Source organism: Urocampus carinirostris, chromosome 2 (assembly GCF_059441175.1).
Source record: "Urocampus carinirostris isolate Australia breed hairy pipefish chromosome 2, RoL_Ucar_1.0, whole genome shotgun sequence".
In the NCBI taxonomy this organism is placed as follows: domain Eukaryota; kingdom Metazoa; phylum Chordata; class Actinopteri; order Syngnathiformes; family Syngnathidae; genus Urocampus; species Urocampus carinirostris.
This window is the reverse complement of record NC_142350.1, coordinates 68655827-68670903: the sequence shown is the minus strand read 5'-3', so window position 1 is coordinate 68670903 and position 15077 is coordinate 68655827. Positions and strand designations below refer to the sequence as shown.

The 15077-nt window shown below is 48.4% G+C and overlaps 1 protein-coding gene across 1 annotated transcript; it reads right to left on the bottom strand.

Annotated features, from left to right (window-relative positions):
- Positions 1 to 646: 646 nt before the first annotated feature.
- pklr (pyruvate kinase L/R) lies at positions 647 to 14889 on the bottom strand. Its single transcript, XM_088327609.1, has 12 exons — positions 13722 to 14889; positions 11627 to 11791; positions 10162 to 10253; positions 9970 to 10101; positions 8105 to 8291; positions 6737 to 7010; positions 6467 to 6617; positions 5258 to 5410; positions 3197 to 3363; positions 2008 to 2074; positions 1793 to 1907; positions 647 to 848 (listed from the first exon to the last, which is right to left on the bottom strand). Exons 1-12 carry the CDS (start codon positions 13723 to 13725, stop codon positions 742 to 744), a joined length of 1614 nt encoding a protein of 537 aa, XP_088183735.1. The 5' UTR covers positions 13726 to 14889; the 3' UTR covers positions 647 to 741.
- Positions 14890 to 15077: the final 188 nt, after the last annotated feature.

Sequence of the window (15077 nt, the reverse complement as noted above, 5' to 3'; positions counted from 1 at the left end):
GGCCGCGATTGGCCCGTGGGCCGCGAGTCTGATAGCGCCGGATTATAAGATATTTCCATAGACAACGTTGGGTTTTATAAGCTCACAGAAAATATTCCACTAAAACTTTTAGTTTTACTCGTTTGGTCCGTTGAATGGCGGAAGGCGGAGAGCTAGACCGACGAGAGCATTTGCACTTTTTTGGAATATACTCGGCTGAGCGAGACGGACGTCTTTTTACGATAAAGGAAAGGAGATAACGGCGTCGTCCTTTGTTATCTCCTGAGGACGTCCTCTCGTTGGACTTCTCTCTGGAAAAAAGGAGGACCTGTCTACTATGCCGAGAGGTCTTTCCACTCGTCTATCGTAGTGCTGACCGGCAGAGCGACGCTGTCAAAATGGCCGACGATGTTCATCGGACAATGAAAGCACTGGCGACTCGGATAGCGGATTTGCAAGCCCTCGAAAAAACTTACACACAGAATGTAGCCTTTGTCTATATTCACATTTGTGTCCAGGATATTCTGCGATCGAAACAACTTCCACAAGCTCCGGATTACAACCGCATTCTCGTCACCCCAAAGTCAAGGAAAATGCAAAAGACGAGAGAAGAAACGTACCGTGAATTCTGTCCGATGGCGTGGCATCCCGATAAATGAGACAGAGAGACACTTTGACTTTTTATTGGCTTGAAATGGAGTCCATGAAAAGAGGAGTTACGGGGTTCCCGGGAGCCGGCCTTTCGGGCGATCTTCCGTTTGCTCAAGTGACCTTGAGGGCCCTCATGATGTTGGTGTGACCCGAACCCGGGATCCAACCCGTCACCACGATCACCATGTCGCCTTCCTTGAAGAAGCCTCGAGCTTTCCCTGAAGACAAAGAGTGTCCGTTTTCCCCCACAATTCCATCGAACCCAAAAACAAGAGTCCTGACTTTTATGCCCCCGCGATATCATTTTCTAGAACTTTCAGTGGTGGGAATTTACTCTGCCAATTCTTACTTTCTCTCTTCCTTTCCTCCTGCTTCTCTGTCTTCCCCCTTCTGTCTCTTTACCTCAGTCTTTCCCTCCCTCCGTCTCTCCCCCTCTGTATTCCACCTCCTTCTTTTACTCCTTTTGTCTCTCCCCCTCTCTCTCTCTCCCCCCATTTTTGTCTCTATGCCTCTGTCTTTCCCTTATTCATACCCTCCCTCTGTCTCTTTGCTTCAGTCTTTCTCTCCCTCTGTCTCTCCCCTTCTGTATTCCACCACTTTCTTTCACTCCCTATGTCTCCCCCCCCTCCCATTTTTGTCTCTCTGCCTCTGTCTTTCCCTTATTCATACCCTCCCTCTGTCTCTTCCTCTTTCTGTCCTTCTCTGTCTTTCCCCCTCTGCTCTGTCCCTCCTTGTCACCATCTCCCTCTCCCCCCCTCTGTATCTCCTTAATTCCCTCTACCTCTCTGCCCCCTTTCCCCAAAAACAGTTACCGTATTTTCTGTAGTATAAGGCGCATCCGAAAACCTCAAATCGGCCATCAATATGAAATCGCCCCTGACAATCCGGGTGCGTCGTTTATACGGTAAAACGCGGTGGATAAATGTGCAAAGGCGTCGTTACAAAAAACTGATACCGCACACGGTAACTGTGCTGCCTTTGAGAAACATACAGCTCTCTTGCTGTTCTTGGTTTATGTCACAAATACTTTGAATCAAAATCTATTTCTTTCATGCAAAACTCGCTCTTAGCGTATGAAGAGATCTGAGGGATTTTTGGGGGTTGCGCCTCGTAGTGCGGAAAATACGGTAATATCGTGTCGACTCATCCGGGGTTTCCCGACCTATTTCCATTCCAAAGTGAACCCGGTTGTCCACGTCGTCGTCCCAGACGGGGGCGGGCAGCGGGTGGAAGAGGGCGGGGAAAACCCCTCGCAGCAGCTGTGATTGGCGGGCCACCTGAGAGAGGGCGGGGCAAAACGTCAGCGACCCCGAGACGCCCTTTTCCACCGCGCGACGCAAAAAAACTCGAAAGGGAAATCCCCTGTAGGGGGCGTACCTGCGGATTCCTAGTGACGGCGATGATGGGACAGCGAGGCCGATACCTGGACAAGAGTTGTGCTGATCTGCCGACACAAAGGTCTACTTTATTGCAATGGGAGGAAAAAAGGAAAAGGAAATACTTTGCCGACCCCCTCACCCGAATATTTGGAGGGTAAAACGATACGAAAGAACGTGTTTGGGGTTAGAAGGCTAAGGGGAGGGGTTTAGGGTTTTTCACTGACCCCTCAAAACAGGGACTTTGTTACATATCAGGGATATAAAATCTATATCTACAGTACAAATCTCTATTGATCGTAAAATGTTGAGAATGTCGTAACCATTTCATTTTCCATTATCAAACCTATTTGAAAAAGTGCCAGCGAGCCATTAGGGAAGGCCAAAGAGCCATATGCGGCCCCAGAGCCCCTTGTTGCTGACCCCCAGGTTAGGGTTACAATTTAAATCTATTTAAGTTTTTCAAAAAAGGAACGTGACTACGTTTTTGGTTGTTTTTTTTCTGTTTGTGCCTGATTTTGGACGTTTTCTGGTGAATATTTGTTTGTTTGGTTTTTTTTTGTTTGTTTTTTTTGTCGTTTTCCAGATCAGATTTTGGTTGTTTTTCGAGAAAATGGAAGTCCATTTTGGGTCCTTTTTTCAATCGTTGATTTTTCATATTTCGGCAGGGGTTTTTTTGCTTTGTTTTTTACATTTTTGGTTATTTTGTCTGTCTTTTTTTTCAGAATTCTGTTCAGTATTTGGTTCGATTTTATTTGTTTTTGGGGTTTTGTGTTGTTTGTCGGTCATGTTTTTGTTGGGTTGTTTTTTTGTTTTTCTGGGTCAAACTTTGGTTGTTGTAGAGTATTTTTGGATCATTTCTCATTTTTTGTTGGATTTTGTTCCTGTCTTTTTGTTGGTTTTGGTCAAATTTGGGTCCATTTCTAATCGTTTCAAAATCTTTCTTTTGGTCACATTTTTTGTGTTTTTTGTTGTTGTTTTTTGAATTTCAGGGTCTATTTATTTTTTTATTGGTCATACTTTTGGGGAATTTGGTCCATTTCCGGTTGTGTTTTTTTTGGTCAAATGTGTTTTTGTGGTTTTGGTTAAAATCGGAGTCCTTGTTTTGATGGTTCGTCCTATTTTAGCAGTCTTTTTCTTTTGTCTTTCGAAAGTGGGTGTCGGGGGGGGGGCAAAGGGGTTCGGCGGACCTTCCGGCAAAAGTGAGGACGATGATGGCGCCGGCGGCGCATTTGAAGGAGGACTCGACGGCGCCCACGGCGGTGACCTCGCCGGGGTCGGAGGTCAGCGGGGTCAGACGCCGGAGCTCCTCGAAGAGCCGGCGGTGGAAAGTGGCCGCCTCCGCCTCCCTGCAGATCTGAAAAAAACGCAAAATGGCCGTCAGCCTCCTAGTCACGGGGGCCGCGTGGGGCAGCGGGGACCGCGGGAACCACGGGAGCCACGGGAACCGCGGGAGCCACGGGGGCCACGGGGACCGCGGGAGCCACGGGGGCCACGGTAGCCGTCTCCTCTCGAAACGCCGCGGGACGGCTCTTTGACGCGTTCCCGAACGGCTCCCGTCGTTCACTCGAAGGATCCGGCTCCCGGCCGCCGGAGAGCCGGATCCCGTTAAGACGATGGCGCGCGGTCGGTAAACGTAACGGCTCATCGAACCGACTCTTTGAAGTGAACGACGGCTTTTAATGTGGATTTGTTGTTGCGACGAAAAGTCAATGGTCTGTCTTTTTAAGGATTCGCTGTTGCTTCGTGTATAAAGTTCAAAGTAGGCGCTACGCGTCCCTCAAAACTAGGACAAACAGGCTCAGAGACGGCTTCTTCCAAAGGCAGGGTTGTCACCACCCTAAACGAGAGCGCGACAAATCAGGTTTATTGCTCTTTATGTTGTTGCCGAATGAAACGGTAAACAAATATCAGTGTATACCTTGTGAATGATAATAAGATTTCTTAAAATGTCTGCCGTTAAATGTTCTTGCACTACTTTTCATTGCTCTACTTGTTACGGTTGCCAAATGGCCCCGCCCGTATGGCGCCGGCTACAGATTGGCTCCTAGTCACTATTTGAATCCTGTCCTGTCAATCCCCTGTGGTCAGTCCGCCTGCGAATCTCTGGGTATACAAGGCAAGCCTTTTTTTGACCCTGACTCCCGCCTGTCCCTTTTTTTGCTCTTGTTTGTCTCCTGCTACGACCTGTTTTGATCTCGACCATGTCTACTCTCCCGGCCCGAATTACGATCCGGTTTTGATTCCGACCACGTCGGCTCTCCCGTCCTGGCTTACGACTCGTTTCCGACCCCGACCACGTCTTGCTCTCCCGGTCCACTTCTGCGTTCGGATCACAAGCCGAGTACGAGAGCGAACACCGTTCGATCGTGGGCGCAGCCCTTCCTCGTTCCTTCAATAAAACTTGTGGTAAACGTTACGCGAGTGGGTCCTGTTTCCGTTCTGGTCCTGACACTATAATAGTAATAATAATTTCCTTTGTATTGTCATTCTTTGTAACAATGTACACAGAACGAAATGTCGATACACCTGACCCGTTGTAGCGAGTCGATGCAGCCGCAGCCAGAGGGCGCCGCCATTATACCAATTAGGTATGTCTCGGCCGAGGCGCGAACCAGCGACCTCCCAGTCTCAAAGCGGGCACACTACCATCTAGGCTACTGAGCTGCTATTGTTACAATGCGCTGTTCTTCATGGCATCCATATTAGGTCGTATTTTGTAACCATTTTTTTGGGGCCTATTCCAGGCCGGGTGAATGTTTTCAAGATGGCCGCCACCTCCTGTGCGCATCGTGGCGACAGCCCTTAGGGGAAGGAATCTTTTTTTTTTTTCTTTCCTGTCTTTTTTCGATCGCCAGGCTGGCGGTGATACGAGGGAGAAGGACGATTCGAGATGAGTCAGGGTACCGGCACCAAAACCGAGACCTGAATCATGTCAACGTCCAGCCGGCAGAGATGGGAAGCTGCGCGGTTGCTATCGTTCTCTTTATGGACAAATTTCAATTCATAACGTACTGTTTTCTTTTTTCTATGTTGACTAAGTTTTGTGTACTGTTACTCAATGCTGGTCATCTTAAGGTTTCTTGTTTTTTTTCATGCCGAGGTTAAGAGTTTTCCCTTGCCCGCACGTCGGTTTCAGATCAGGGGATGGGGTCGTTGTAACCCGTGCGGTCCTCCGACTTATTTCGGGATTAAGGAAGAAACGGGACCGGACTTCGCGGTCCGGCCTTTTCGAGACGGCCGCCACCTACCGAGTGCATCATGGCGACGGCCCTGAGGGGGAAGGAACCCTTGGCGGTCTCGCCCGACAGCATGACGCAATCGGCGCCGTCCAGGACGGCGTTGGCCACGTCGCTGGCCTCGGCGCGAGTGGGTCGAGGGCGGCACATCATGCTCTCCAGCATCTGAAAAAAATAAAGGGACAGTGTGGAGGATCTGGCTCCCTCTATCTTGCGCACGTGTCTAAAAAGCGCAAACTACTGAGGATCAGAAAAGAACCTCGACGAAAGGTTAGAATTTCTCATCGATTGGGCTCTTCTCGCAAGTTCTAAATCCATTGATGTCTTCTCCCCTTCTATTGAGTGTCTACTAAACTTCTCAGTAGTTTTTAGTCCGTTTTGTTCCTTCATTTGGTTGTATTATGCTTGTAGTTTGATCGACGTTGGCTCGATTTTTGTTGCATTCCTGTTTTTGGGCCAATAATGTTACTGTTCTTGGATTTCCTTCTGCTGTAGGAAAAGATGAGATTTAATCAAGAGAAAGGGTTGTACTTTTGTCATAGATTAGTCAACGTTTATTCCATCTTTGTGTATATTTCTTGTTTTTGTCATTTTTTGGGTCGTTTTTGTCCTATTTTGGAAACATTTTTGATGGCCACACCCTTTAAGGTGGATCTGTGTCTTGTAATATGGAAGATTTGAACAGTCCTCTCTTGTCCTTGCAAGTTCAAAACCAATTGATGTCTTCTCTCCTCATTTGGAGTCTCTACTTAACTTTTAACCAACCAGATTTATGTCGATTTCTGGTCCTATCTTGGTTCATTTGAAGAACTATTCAGGTCTATTTTTTCCTTTTGGGGGGTTTTCATCGGTCAAATTTAATCAGATTCAAATCCAAAAATGAAAACCAAATCCATATGTTGCTGTGGTTTGGTCGTCTTCTGTTTTTGTTTTTTAAATAAATCACGCAGCTGTTCTTATAGGGCAGATGCGCTCTTGTAACTGAGGAGAGCCAGGCCTTTAAAACAAGTTGGACTTTCTTATCAGAAGGCTTTTCCTCCCTGCTCTAAACGCGCGGTGCTCTTTTCTCCTTATTCGGAGCGTCCACTGCAAACGAAGAAGCTCGGAATCCAGAAAAATTGGAGAGCAAATTTCGGGAGCGTACGGGCGTCTGGTTTTTCTCCACGGATTTCCCGGGAAGGGTCGAAAGAGGGCGATTTTGGGGGTGAGGGGGATCCCGACCTGCGTGGCGCAGATGACGGGTTTCCCGGCGGAATTGCATCGACCGATGATCATCTTCTGGGCCACGAAGACTTTCTCCGCCGGGATCTCGATGCCGAGGTCGCCCCGAGCCACCATCACGCCGTCGCTTTCCGACAAAATCTCCTCGAAACTGAAAAAAGGGAAAAGGTCAAACGCCGGAAAATCAAAGCGACATCGTGTCATATCGGACCACAAGATGGCACTGTAGTGTCCAATGCGAGCGGAAAGAGGAATAAAGGGGAAACTGACTTGAGGACGCCCTGTCGACTCTCGATTTTGCTGACGACCTTGACGCCTCGTCCTTGGGGTCCCAGCGCCCGGCGGACGTCCCGGACGTCCTGCGCCGATCGCACGAAGCTGGCGAAGACCAGGTCCACGCCTTGCGCTACGCCGAAACGCAGATCCGCTTGGTCCCGCTCGCTGACGGCGGCCATGTCGGGCAGATCGCAGCCGGGGAGGTTGACGCCTTTGCGGCTGCCCAGGACGCCGCCCGCCTTCACCGACGTCTCCGCCCAATCCGGTCCTGATCCGAAGGAGACGGCCGTTATTCGCGGAAAACTTCTTAGATGAGGCCTCTCGGAGATCGGATAGAAGACTTGAGCCGACCCGCTAGGTTGCCGTGACTGTTTTTTTTCTCAGACTCTTCTTATCTCGTAGCGCTTTTGCACATATTATCCACTTTCTAGCCGTTAAGACCATTGAGTCTCACATTGAAGAGACGGTATAAGACTATGAAATGACATGAAATGATCTGCATTTCTATAGCGCTTTTCAAGTCAGCGCTTCACAATGTGCTCCACATAGCGGCCTTGTATTGCAGCCATGTAAGGCGCTAACCTGCTTATTGGGGGTATTAGGGGTTCAGTGTCTTACCCGAGGACACTTCTACATGTAACGCGGACGAGCCGGGATTCGAACTGGGATCCCTTGATCCCGAGAAGAGCGCTCTACCTCCTGAGCTACTGCCGCTATCTTGGATCAGCTTTGTGCTGAAAAATGCTTCACAGCTGCATATTTGTGTTTTCCCGTCCTGGCTCTTATTTCTAATACAGTAAAAGAAAAGAAATGGGCTATGGTTCGGATGAAGCTCACCAAATATATGCAAAATTGACCAAAAATCGACCCCCCCCAAAAAAAAAAATGACAAAGAAGTACCAGAATATGAGAAAAGAATGAACAGAATATAACCCCCAAAAATGAACACAATGGACCAAAAAAACGACCAAAAATACAGAATAATGACCAAATGACATACAAAATTGACAACATTTCAACAACAAAAATGTACCGATATGAGAAAAAAAACTAAATTCAACAAAAAAGGCCAAAAATTGACCAAACAAAATGACAAAAGGCCACTAAAAATGACCCAAAATGGAGCCCCCAAAAAAGACAAAAAAAGTTACCAAAAACAATTCAATTGTAAGAAAGAATGACCCAAAAACAACCCCAAATGGTTCCAAAAACGACCTACCAAAATAACGACGAAAGACGAACAAAAATGAAAACAAACCGAAACTGAACATTTGAATACTCATTTAGAAAAGGATTATTATCTATTGGGGCCGCGGAACAAAGTACTCGCTGTCCCCTAGAGGACGGGAGTGTCGGCGTTACCTATCTCCAGGACTTGAAGCGCGATGAGTCCGTCGTCGATGTAGACGGTGGCCCCGGGCCGGAGGACTTTGGGCAAAGCGGGGTAGTCCACCCAAACCTTCTGGCCGTCGGTGGCGTCTTTGTCCCGCGCCGCCGTGGAAAGGCGGACGCTGGCGCCCTTGCAAAGAGTCACCTCGCCCTCCGCTTTCTTGGAAGGAAAAACGCAAGGGCCGAAAAGGCCCGAAAGACTTTTCAGCGGGACCGCGTGGCCCCCGGAAAAAGCCGAGGTCTGGCTTCCCAGGCCCCCGACTCGAGCGGGTTTAAGACCCTTGTTTGACGGGACCCCGGCATACACTCCTGATTGAAGTCGCGCTCGAATGCATTCAAGCGAAAAGATCGGACCGAGGCGCTCATCAAAACGGAGCAGCGGAGTTCTTTTATCCTAGCTTCGGCGGCCCCCAACTCAACTGACTTCGAATGATGCTGTCCTTGCAGTTGGCGGCTGTGTCCAGCATGCTAACATTAGTCGTTAACGCTTGTGACGCTAGCACTAGCTGCTCAATCCATCAGCATGAAATGCTAAAGCCATGCTAAAGTCACGCTAAGGCCCAAAGTGCCATGCTATTGATTCACGTGGTTAGCGGTATATATGTGATCAAAATGTTTTTTTACTACTTTCTATGACAGTAATCCCTCGCCGTATCGCTCTACAGTATACTTGACTTACTTGGTGGATTGTGTTCTGCATGCTGATTGGCTAAACCTAGGAAGACGCTTTCTATCACCAACCAACTTGGACCTCTCCGCAGGCTAAACCCGCTCCCGAACCACAGGCGGCTCTTCGGCGCCCCCGCGTGGGTCCCTTTTTCAAAAATGTTTGATAGTGGAAAAAGGGATGGTTTCTGTGGGACAGGCCCACAATGTAAATGTAGTTTTCCATAACATCCACACGATGGCGTCAAAGGCTCACGAAAAGTGGATCGGGTCCTTCATCCCGGCAGCTTCGCGATAAAACAAAAGATTGTTTTTAAAGTTAGAATTTGACGGTTCGGACGTTAGTTGTAAAAGAAAATGTCTTAAGTTAGGTTTGTGCTTGAAGCAGATGTGGGAAAACAGAAAATAAGAAAAATACGACTACAGAAAGACTAAAAGATGGACTACAGATATAATACAAAATACTCCAATGGAAATCTGTCATAAACATGTCTGCTGAAATACTACAAAATAGCACTACATTTAAAACTATAATACAAAAACACTACTACAAAAACATCACAACAAAAATACAGAAAAATTACAAAAATATTACAGATATACGACAGGATTACTAGAAAAATATTCTTATAGAAATACTTCAAGAATACTTTTACAGAAATACTACAAAAATACCACCACAGTGACTCTATAATACAAAGAGACTACTACAGAAATATCACCGCCACAATACTACCGATATACTACCAAAATTCTATTTGAAAAATGTAACAGATACTACAGAAATATCACAAAAACACTACTGCAGAAATACTACAAAAATAGTAGAACAATAAGACTACAGTAATACTACCAAAAATATGAGAGAAATACTAGTCCTGGCCAGATTTTTGGACCCGGGGTGGCCCCCGACTCCAAATAATTGCCCACCCTGCTCTTGAGTAATACTGTAAACGATTCAATATACAAAAGTGAGACGACGGCGGGGGGTGACTTAATGTTACGTATCACTCTGGAATTTAGACAGGATCTGCATAGTATTTCTTTTATGACCATCTAGAAAAAGAAATACGGTAGCAGTCCGGGGGCTAGGCGGCTTCATGCTTTTCGGCAAAAACATGGAATAGAATGAAAAAACAAAGACAAACGTGGCCATTTTTGGGCTTTCTCACCCCTTGGACCAATCCGGTGCGTATCTCGGGCCCTTTGGTATCCAAGGCGATGGCCACGGGCCGATAGTAGAGAGGGTCGGACGTCAGCGTCTCCGCCGCCTGGCGGATGTTGGCGATACTCTCGGCGTGATACTGAAAATGGAGGGGACGGTGGGACGGTGGGACGGTGGGACGGCCGCCGGGACCGCGTACCTGGTGGCTACCGTGCGAGAAATTCAGGCGGGCGATGTTCATCCCGGCCTTCACCATCTCCTGCAGGACCGGAACCGATCGGGACGCCGGACCTGAGCGGGAACAAAAAAACCGTCCGGGATCCGAGACACCGTCGGCGTCCGGAATTTCGGACCGAGGAACGATAAGACCGAGAGAGCGGTTTTGTCTCTTTTTTACAAAGTCAGGAAATCAAACAAAACGCAGGATGCTCCGGGATACTCTATTCTCTCCGAAAAGCATCGAAAAATGTCTCGCACCTCTCTTGTAGGAAAAAGGCCTGGCTTTGACCAAACAGAAAAGGAAACTTACGTTGGAAAGTCTTCACAAACAGACCTTTTGTTAAGACTGAACGGAGGCAGATTTTGAAGGCTTTACGTTAAGACAAAGGCTGACTGGTCGGGAGACCATTACTGGGAAAGTACTGATATGAAAGGATACAGCAATTAGATATTTCATTCAGATATGTGGATCAGCATACGTGCATTTATAACAACTAAATGAATCATGCGATTGTCATTATTTTAGGATTCAATCATTAAAATAATATAGCTGGAAAACTTGTGCGATAGTGACAACATACTGAGTGACACGTATTGATCATTGCTCTACCAAAGAACTTTCATATCCAAGAGCAGGATGACACAAAATGTCCTTTGGCCTCGAAGGCCAGCATCTCGGGGTCTCCTCATCACTGTAGAGGTTGACACAGGTGTTTTGGGGGTACTAACCGCTAGCTTAGGATCTGTAAGGTGTCTATTTCCCGGACAAGAGACTTGAAACTAGAAACGGGTGCTGTTCTCTTAAGGGAGTAGTACACACCGTTGAAGGAGATCTTCCGTTTCTTGGCAATGTCATTTCTTAGAGAAGGAAAAGACTGTCAACTTTTGTTCTGTATCAGCGAGATGATTTATCGGCGTGTTGATTTTTTTTTTCCTTTTCCCCTCTTCAATTATTTTTATTACGGCCGTTTGCCGAACGGATACGTTTTGAATTTCTATCGTCGTGTCGGTTCTATTCTTTTGAATCTTCTCCGGTTTCTGAATCTCAATCACTCTGTCATTCGCGCAAATAAACTTCATTCGTCTGTTCAAGTGTCCAATGAAAGTTTTCTCTTTTTCCGCAAATGTGATGCTCCAGATAGCGGACTGGCTCAAAGGTTGGTTTTACAGCTAACTGTGCTAAGATCCTCGCACGAAGGTTTTTCAAGCAACGAACGATGGGAAGACCGGAGTGCCGCTCGCTAAAAATCTTGCGTTATTTGCAGCTAAAATAGCCGTTGGGCACGTAAACCGCGTACGAGGTGCGTTCCACCTTATTGTAAAGTGACCCCGAACCCGAGTAGGGGACGAGAGAGCGAAGCGGGCGCTTTTTAGCATCCGGAAAGGAGCGGGATTCTCTGCGGGGGCTCAGCTCGGAATTGGTGAAGTCGCTAACGGCAACTGACCCACGGTGCAGACGATGCCGGTGTGTCGCGCCGTGATGGGTTCCTGGTCGATGTCCAGGAGGCAAAGGTGTTCCAGGAAGCTGTCGGCCGTCTCGCCCTCCAGATTCTGCCGTTGGACAAAAGTGTCGGGCGGCGCCGTCGCCTCCGACTGGCTTCTCATGCGAGCTACGCGACGGCGAAACAAAAAACCACCGCACCGAAATCAAAACCGGACAGAAAATTGCCCCCTCGACAAAACGAATTCGAAATTGTCGGTCTCCGCCAAACAACGACACACCAAAAAAAAACACTATTGACAAAGAAAACTTCAATACCCCAATTGATAGACGGAGCGAAAGCAAAAATAAAATCGAGGGTGCTGTGCTGCAAGCGGAGACTGGAGGAACTACTGCGGATGTTAAGGTTGTGAGTGGCTGAGCGGGGCGGTTTTCCTACGGACCCCTTCCGCATCCCTGGCAGGTACCCCGGGGTCACAGGTCTTTCGCCCCTTAACCCGTACACCTTCCCTGAGCGGGGCAGCTGGGGTCGAGTTAGCCTTCACCCCGCAGAAGGGGTCCCGCCACCCGCTCTCGACAGCCACCCGGAGCTACTTTGGGCCGGCGCGGCTATTTCTCCGATCGCTTTCTGCATTCCTGTCATCTCTGTATCCGAGCAGAGGGTCTGGAGTACAAAAGAAGGACGGAAAAGAAAATGTGTTCGAATAAGAAACAAGTCAGTTTGGACACAAGCTGCAAGTTCCCTTCAGCAGCCTGGCAGAAGAGTTGAAGGTTTCCCAGGGCAGATTAGTCCTGCTCTACAGAGATCCGCTGATGGAAAAGTCCCTCGAGCGGGAGCGCGTGTCAGAACGTGGGGGAATCGGCACGGCCAGGAAGCAGTAGAGCAAGCGTCACCTAGACCCCGATGAGAACCGTAGCTACGGGCCGGGCAGCAACCCGAAATCCCGCTACGGCAGAACAGAAAGACGGGAAAGGCGAAAGCTTATCCGGGACGAGCCATCCACAAGATCTTGGGAGCAGCTGAAAAGTCTTCACGCTGGCTTTAGTTGAAGCAGTAAAAGGAGCCAATCTCGGACTCATTTGAACGATATGGACGGCTCCAAAGCAGAGTGTTTTGTCCTTTCGTGGCAGAAAAAGACGAATCAGTAGTGAGCTGAGCCTTAAAAGGCAAAGGGACCCTCTCCACTCCGAGGGAAGGGCTTCACCTACCACGGTAAACCTATCGGAGAAGAACCTTTTTCTTTTTGTTCCTCGTCCCACATTTGCCAGAACCGTTTTGTTAGGAAACTGTGTCTTGGTTGAGTGTTTCTAAGCCTGGCTTTGATACCCAGAGTGGCCGCAATATACACATATAGGAAGATCACGACCTACTTCAAATCCAAATAGAAGGAGCATTTTCCAAGAGGAGGTCAAAAAGAATAAGTGCATTGAGACTGCCCCTCCCCCCCATGCATTGTGTCTGGATTCCTTCAACCTCTACATGAACCTTTTCAAGCCGTGCATCTCACATCATGCATGTGTCGGGTCGGAAAAACTGGCTGGCAGTAGAAAGAATCACCTCCAGTTTATTCCTTTGGAGTGCCTTGAAGGGACAGTGTGTCATATTTGATTGCCAGAAAACAGGTGCTACAAAACAGAAAGCCCCCAAAAAGTCTTACCCCCTTAGCACTTTACTGTGAACTCGGAGAGAGACGAGCACAGACGGGCAAGCTCGCTGTATTCAAAATGTTGGCGGCGGACGGCGTGAAGACAAACAAATGAAGGTGTCGCTTAAGGAGCACACAAAATGTGGCCAAAGGCCTCGTTTTGGCATGGACGGAGGGAAGGTGTGACCACCGATACCGGGCAATATTTGTTTTGTCCCCAGGGATGTGGGGGATAGGGGGGTTGAGAGGGTTTCCTCTTCTGAGGGGGGTCAGGACAGAAAATAATGAAGAAGCTCTGCATGCAGTAAGCTAACATTGAGCTAAGACAGCGCTACGCAATGGCTATGCCCGGGGATTTTGAGGGGCGAGCGTTCCCTTTTAGTCCGATCCGAGAAAACCTTTGTCGGTTTTCATTTCAAAGATAAAAAAAATGACAGAATGCGAAAGACTCACCCATGAAGATTTCCTTTTGGTCTTCAAATGGAGCCGGCGGAGACACACCTTTACCTCTCGCCTCAGCGGAAAGCAGGAAGTGGAGGTCAAAGGACGATCCCCGTCCGAAACGGCGGCCGCTCGAGAGCAAAGTTCACGATGACGCGGGCGGGGAAACTCAAAGGAATCCTGGGAAATCCTTCGGCACCGCGCTCCGTATTCAAAGATATCGAGCGCTGTTTTTAGCATTTAAAGGGACACCGTACCCAAAAGGTACAGGCGGATCCGGTCAATTGGAGGGACGGCGTCTACGATTCGACCACTCTGCTTTGAGTTATGCCATCCGACGCGAGTGCTACCGAGCGCCAGGAAGAATACAAACTATGAAAACCTAAGCTGACCCAAAAGTACTATTTTTTGGGGTATTTATACATCCACGCGTCCATTATCCGCGGCGCTTCTCCTCGGTAGGGTCCCGGGGGGTGCCGGAGCCCATCCCGACCGTCTCGGAGCGGTGGGCGGGGGATTTCTAAGGAGACGAACGGATTTGAAACGGTAAGGAGTCTTCGCTCTCATTTTAGGAATTGCTGCATGTAAAACGTCTCTGAGAATGTCATCTAAATTTTACAGTTGACAAACGAAAAGGAAATGAAGAGAAGCGGTTGAATGAATCAATGAAATACTTGAAATGATTCTCTTCCTTTTTGAGAAAAAAATATTTGTCAGTCTTCCTAAAGGGAAAGCAAACCGCTCGAGTGTCTTAGAACGCCCCGTCGTCTCAAACGAGAGGGAAACGCCGACTCGGGTGGGAAACTGTCAATCTTTAGCGAGAGAGCAAATAGAACTTTGCACCCGAAAGAAATCCCGGTCGACATCAATCCGTCGTCGCGCTCGCGGATGACCGAGCTATGGTTCGCGGCCGTATCCGGGAAACGCAAATGAGAGAAATCCCTTTTCCCCTCGGGTGTCGCCAAAGAGGTATCGGACGGCGTATACAAAAAATGAAATGGGTTCCTTTTGTTTTCTGGGCCTGGACCCCGACTCCAATGACGCGGGGTTCCTGTTTTTAAGAAACAAACGGAGAGAGGCTCTCCATTTTTTACTCCCTCGGTCGGTCGACATGACCGACGGCCGGTAGAAAAAAGATCACAGGCCGGACGTTGCCGACGCGTCTCGCAACTTCCGAAGTTTTGTTCCCGCTGCGCTAAAAGAGTGCAACGAGCCGTTTAAAGGGGCGGGGGGCCCCCCCCGGGAACGACCGAGAAACCGGAGTCTGGAAAACGGAACTCATCCGGAGCGCCACCTACCGGACCGGACCGGACAGATCGACACGGAAACGACCATTGGCTGCAATCCGGCTTTATTGGCGCCCCCTCG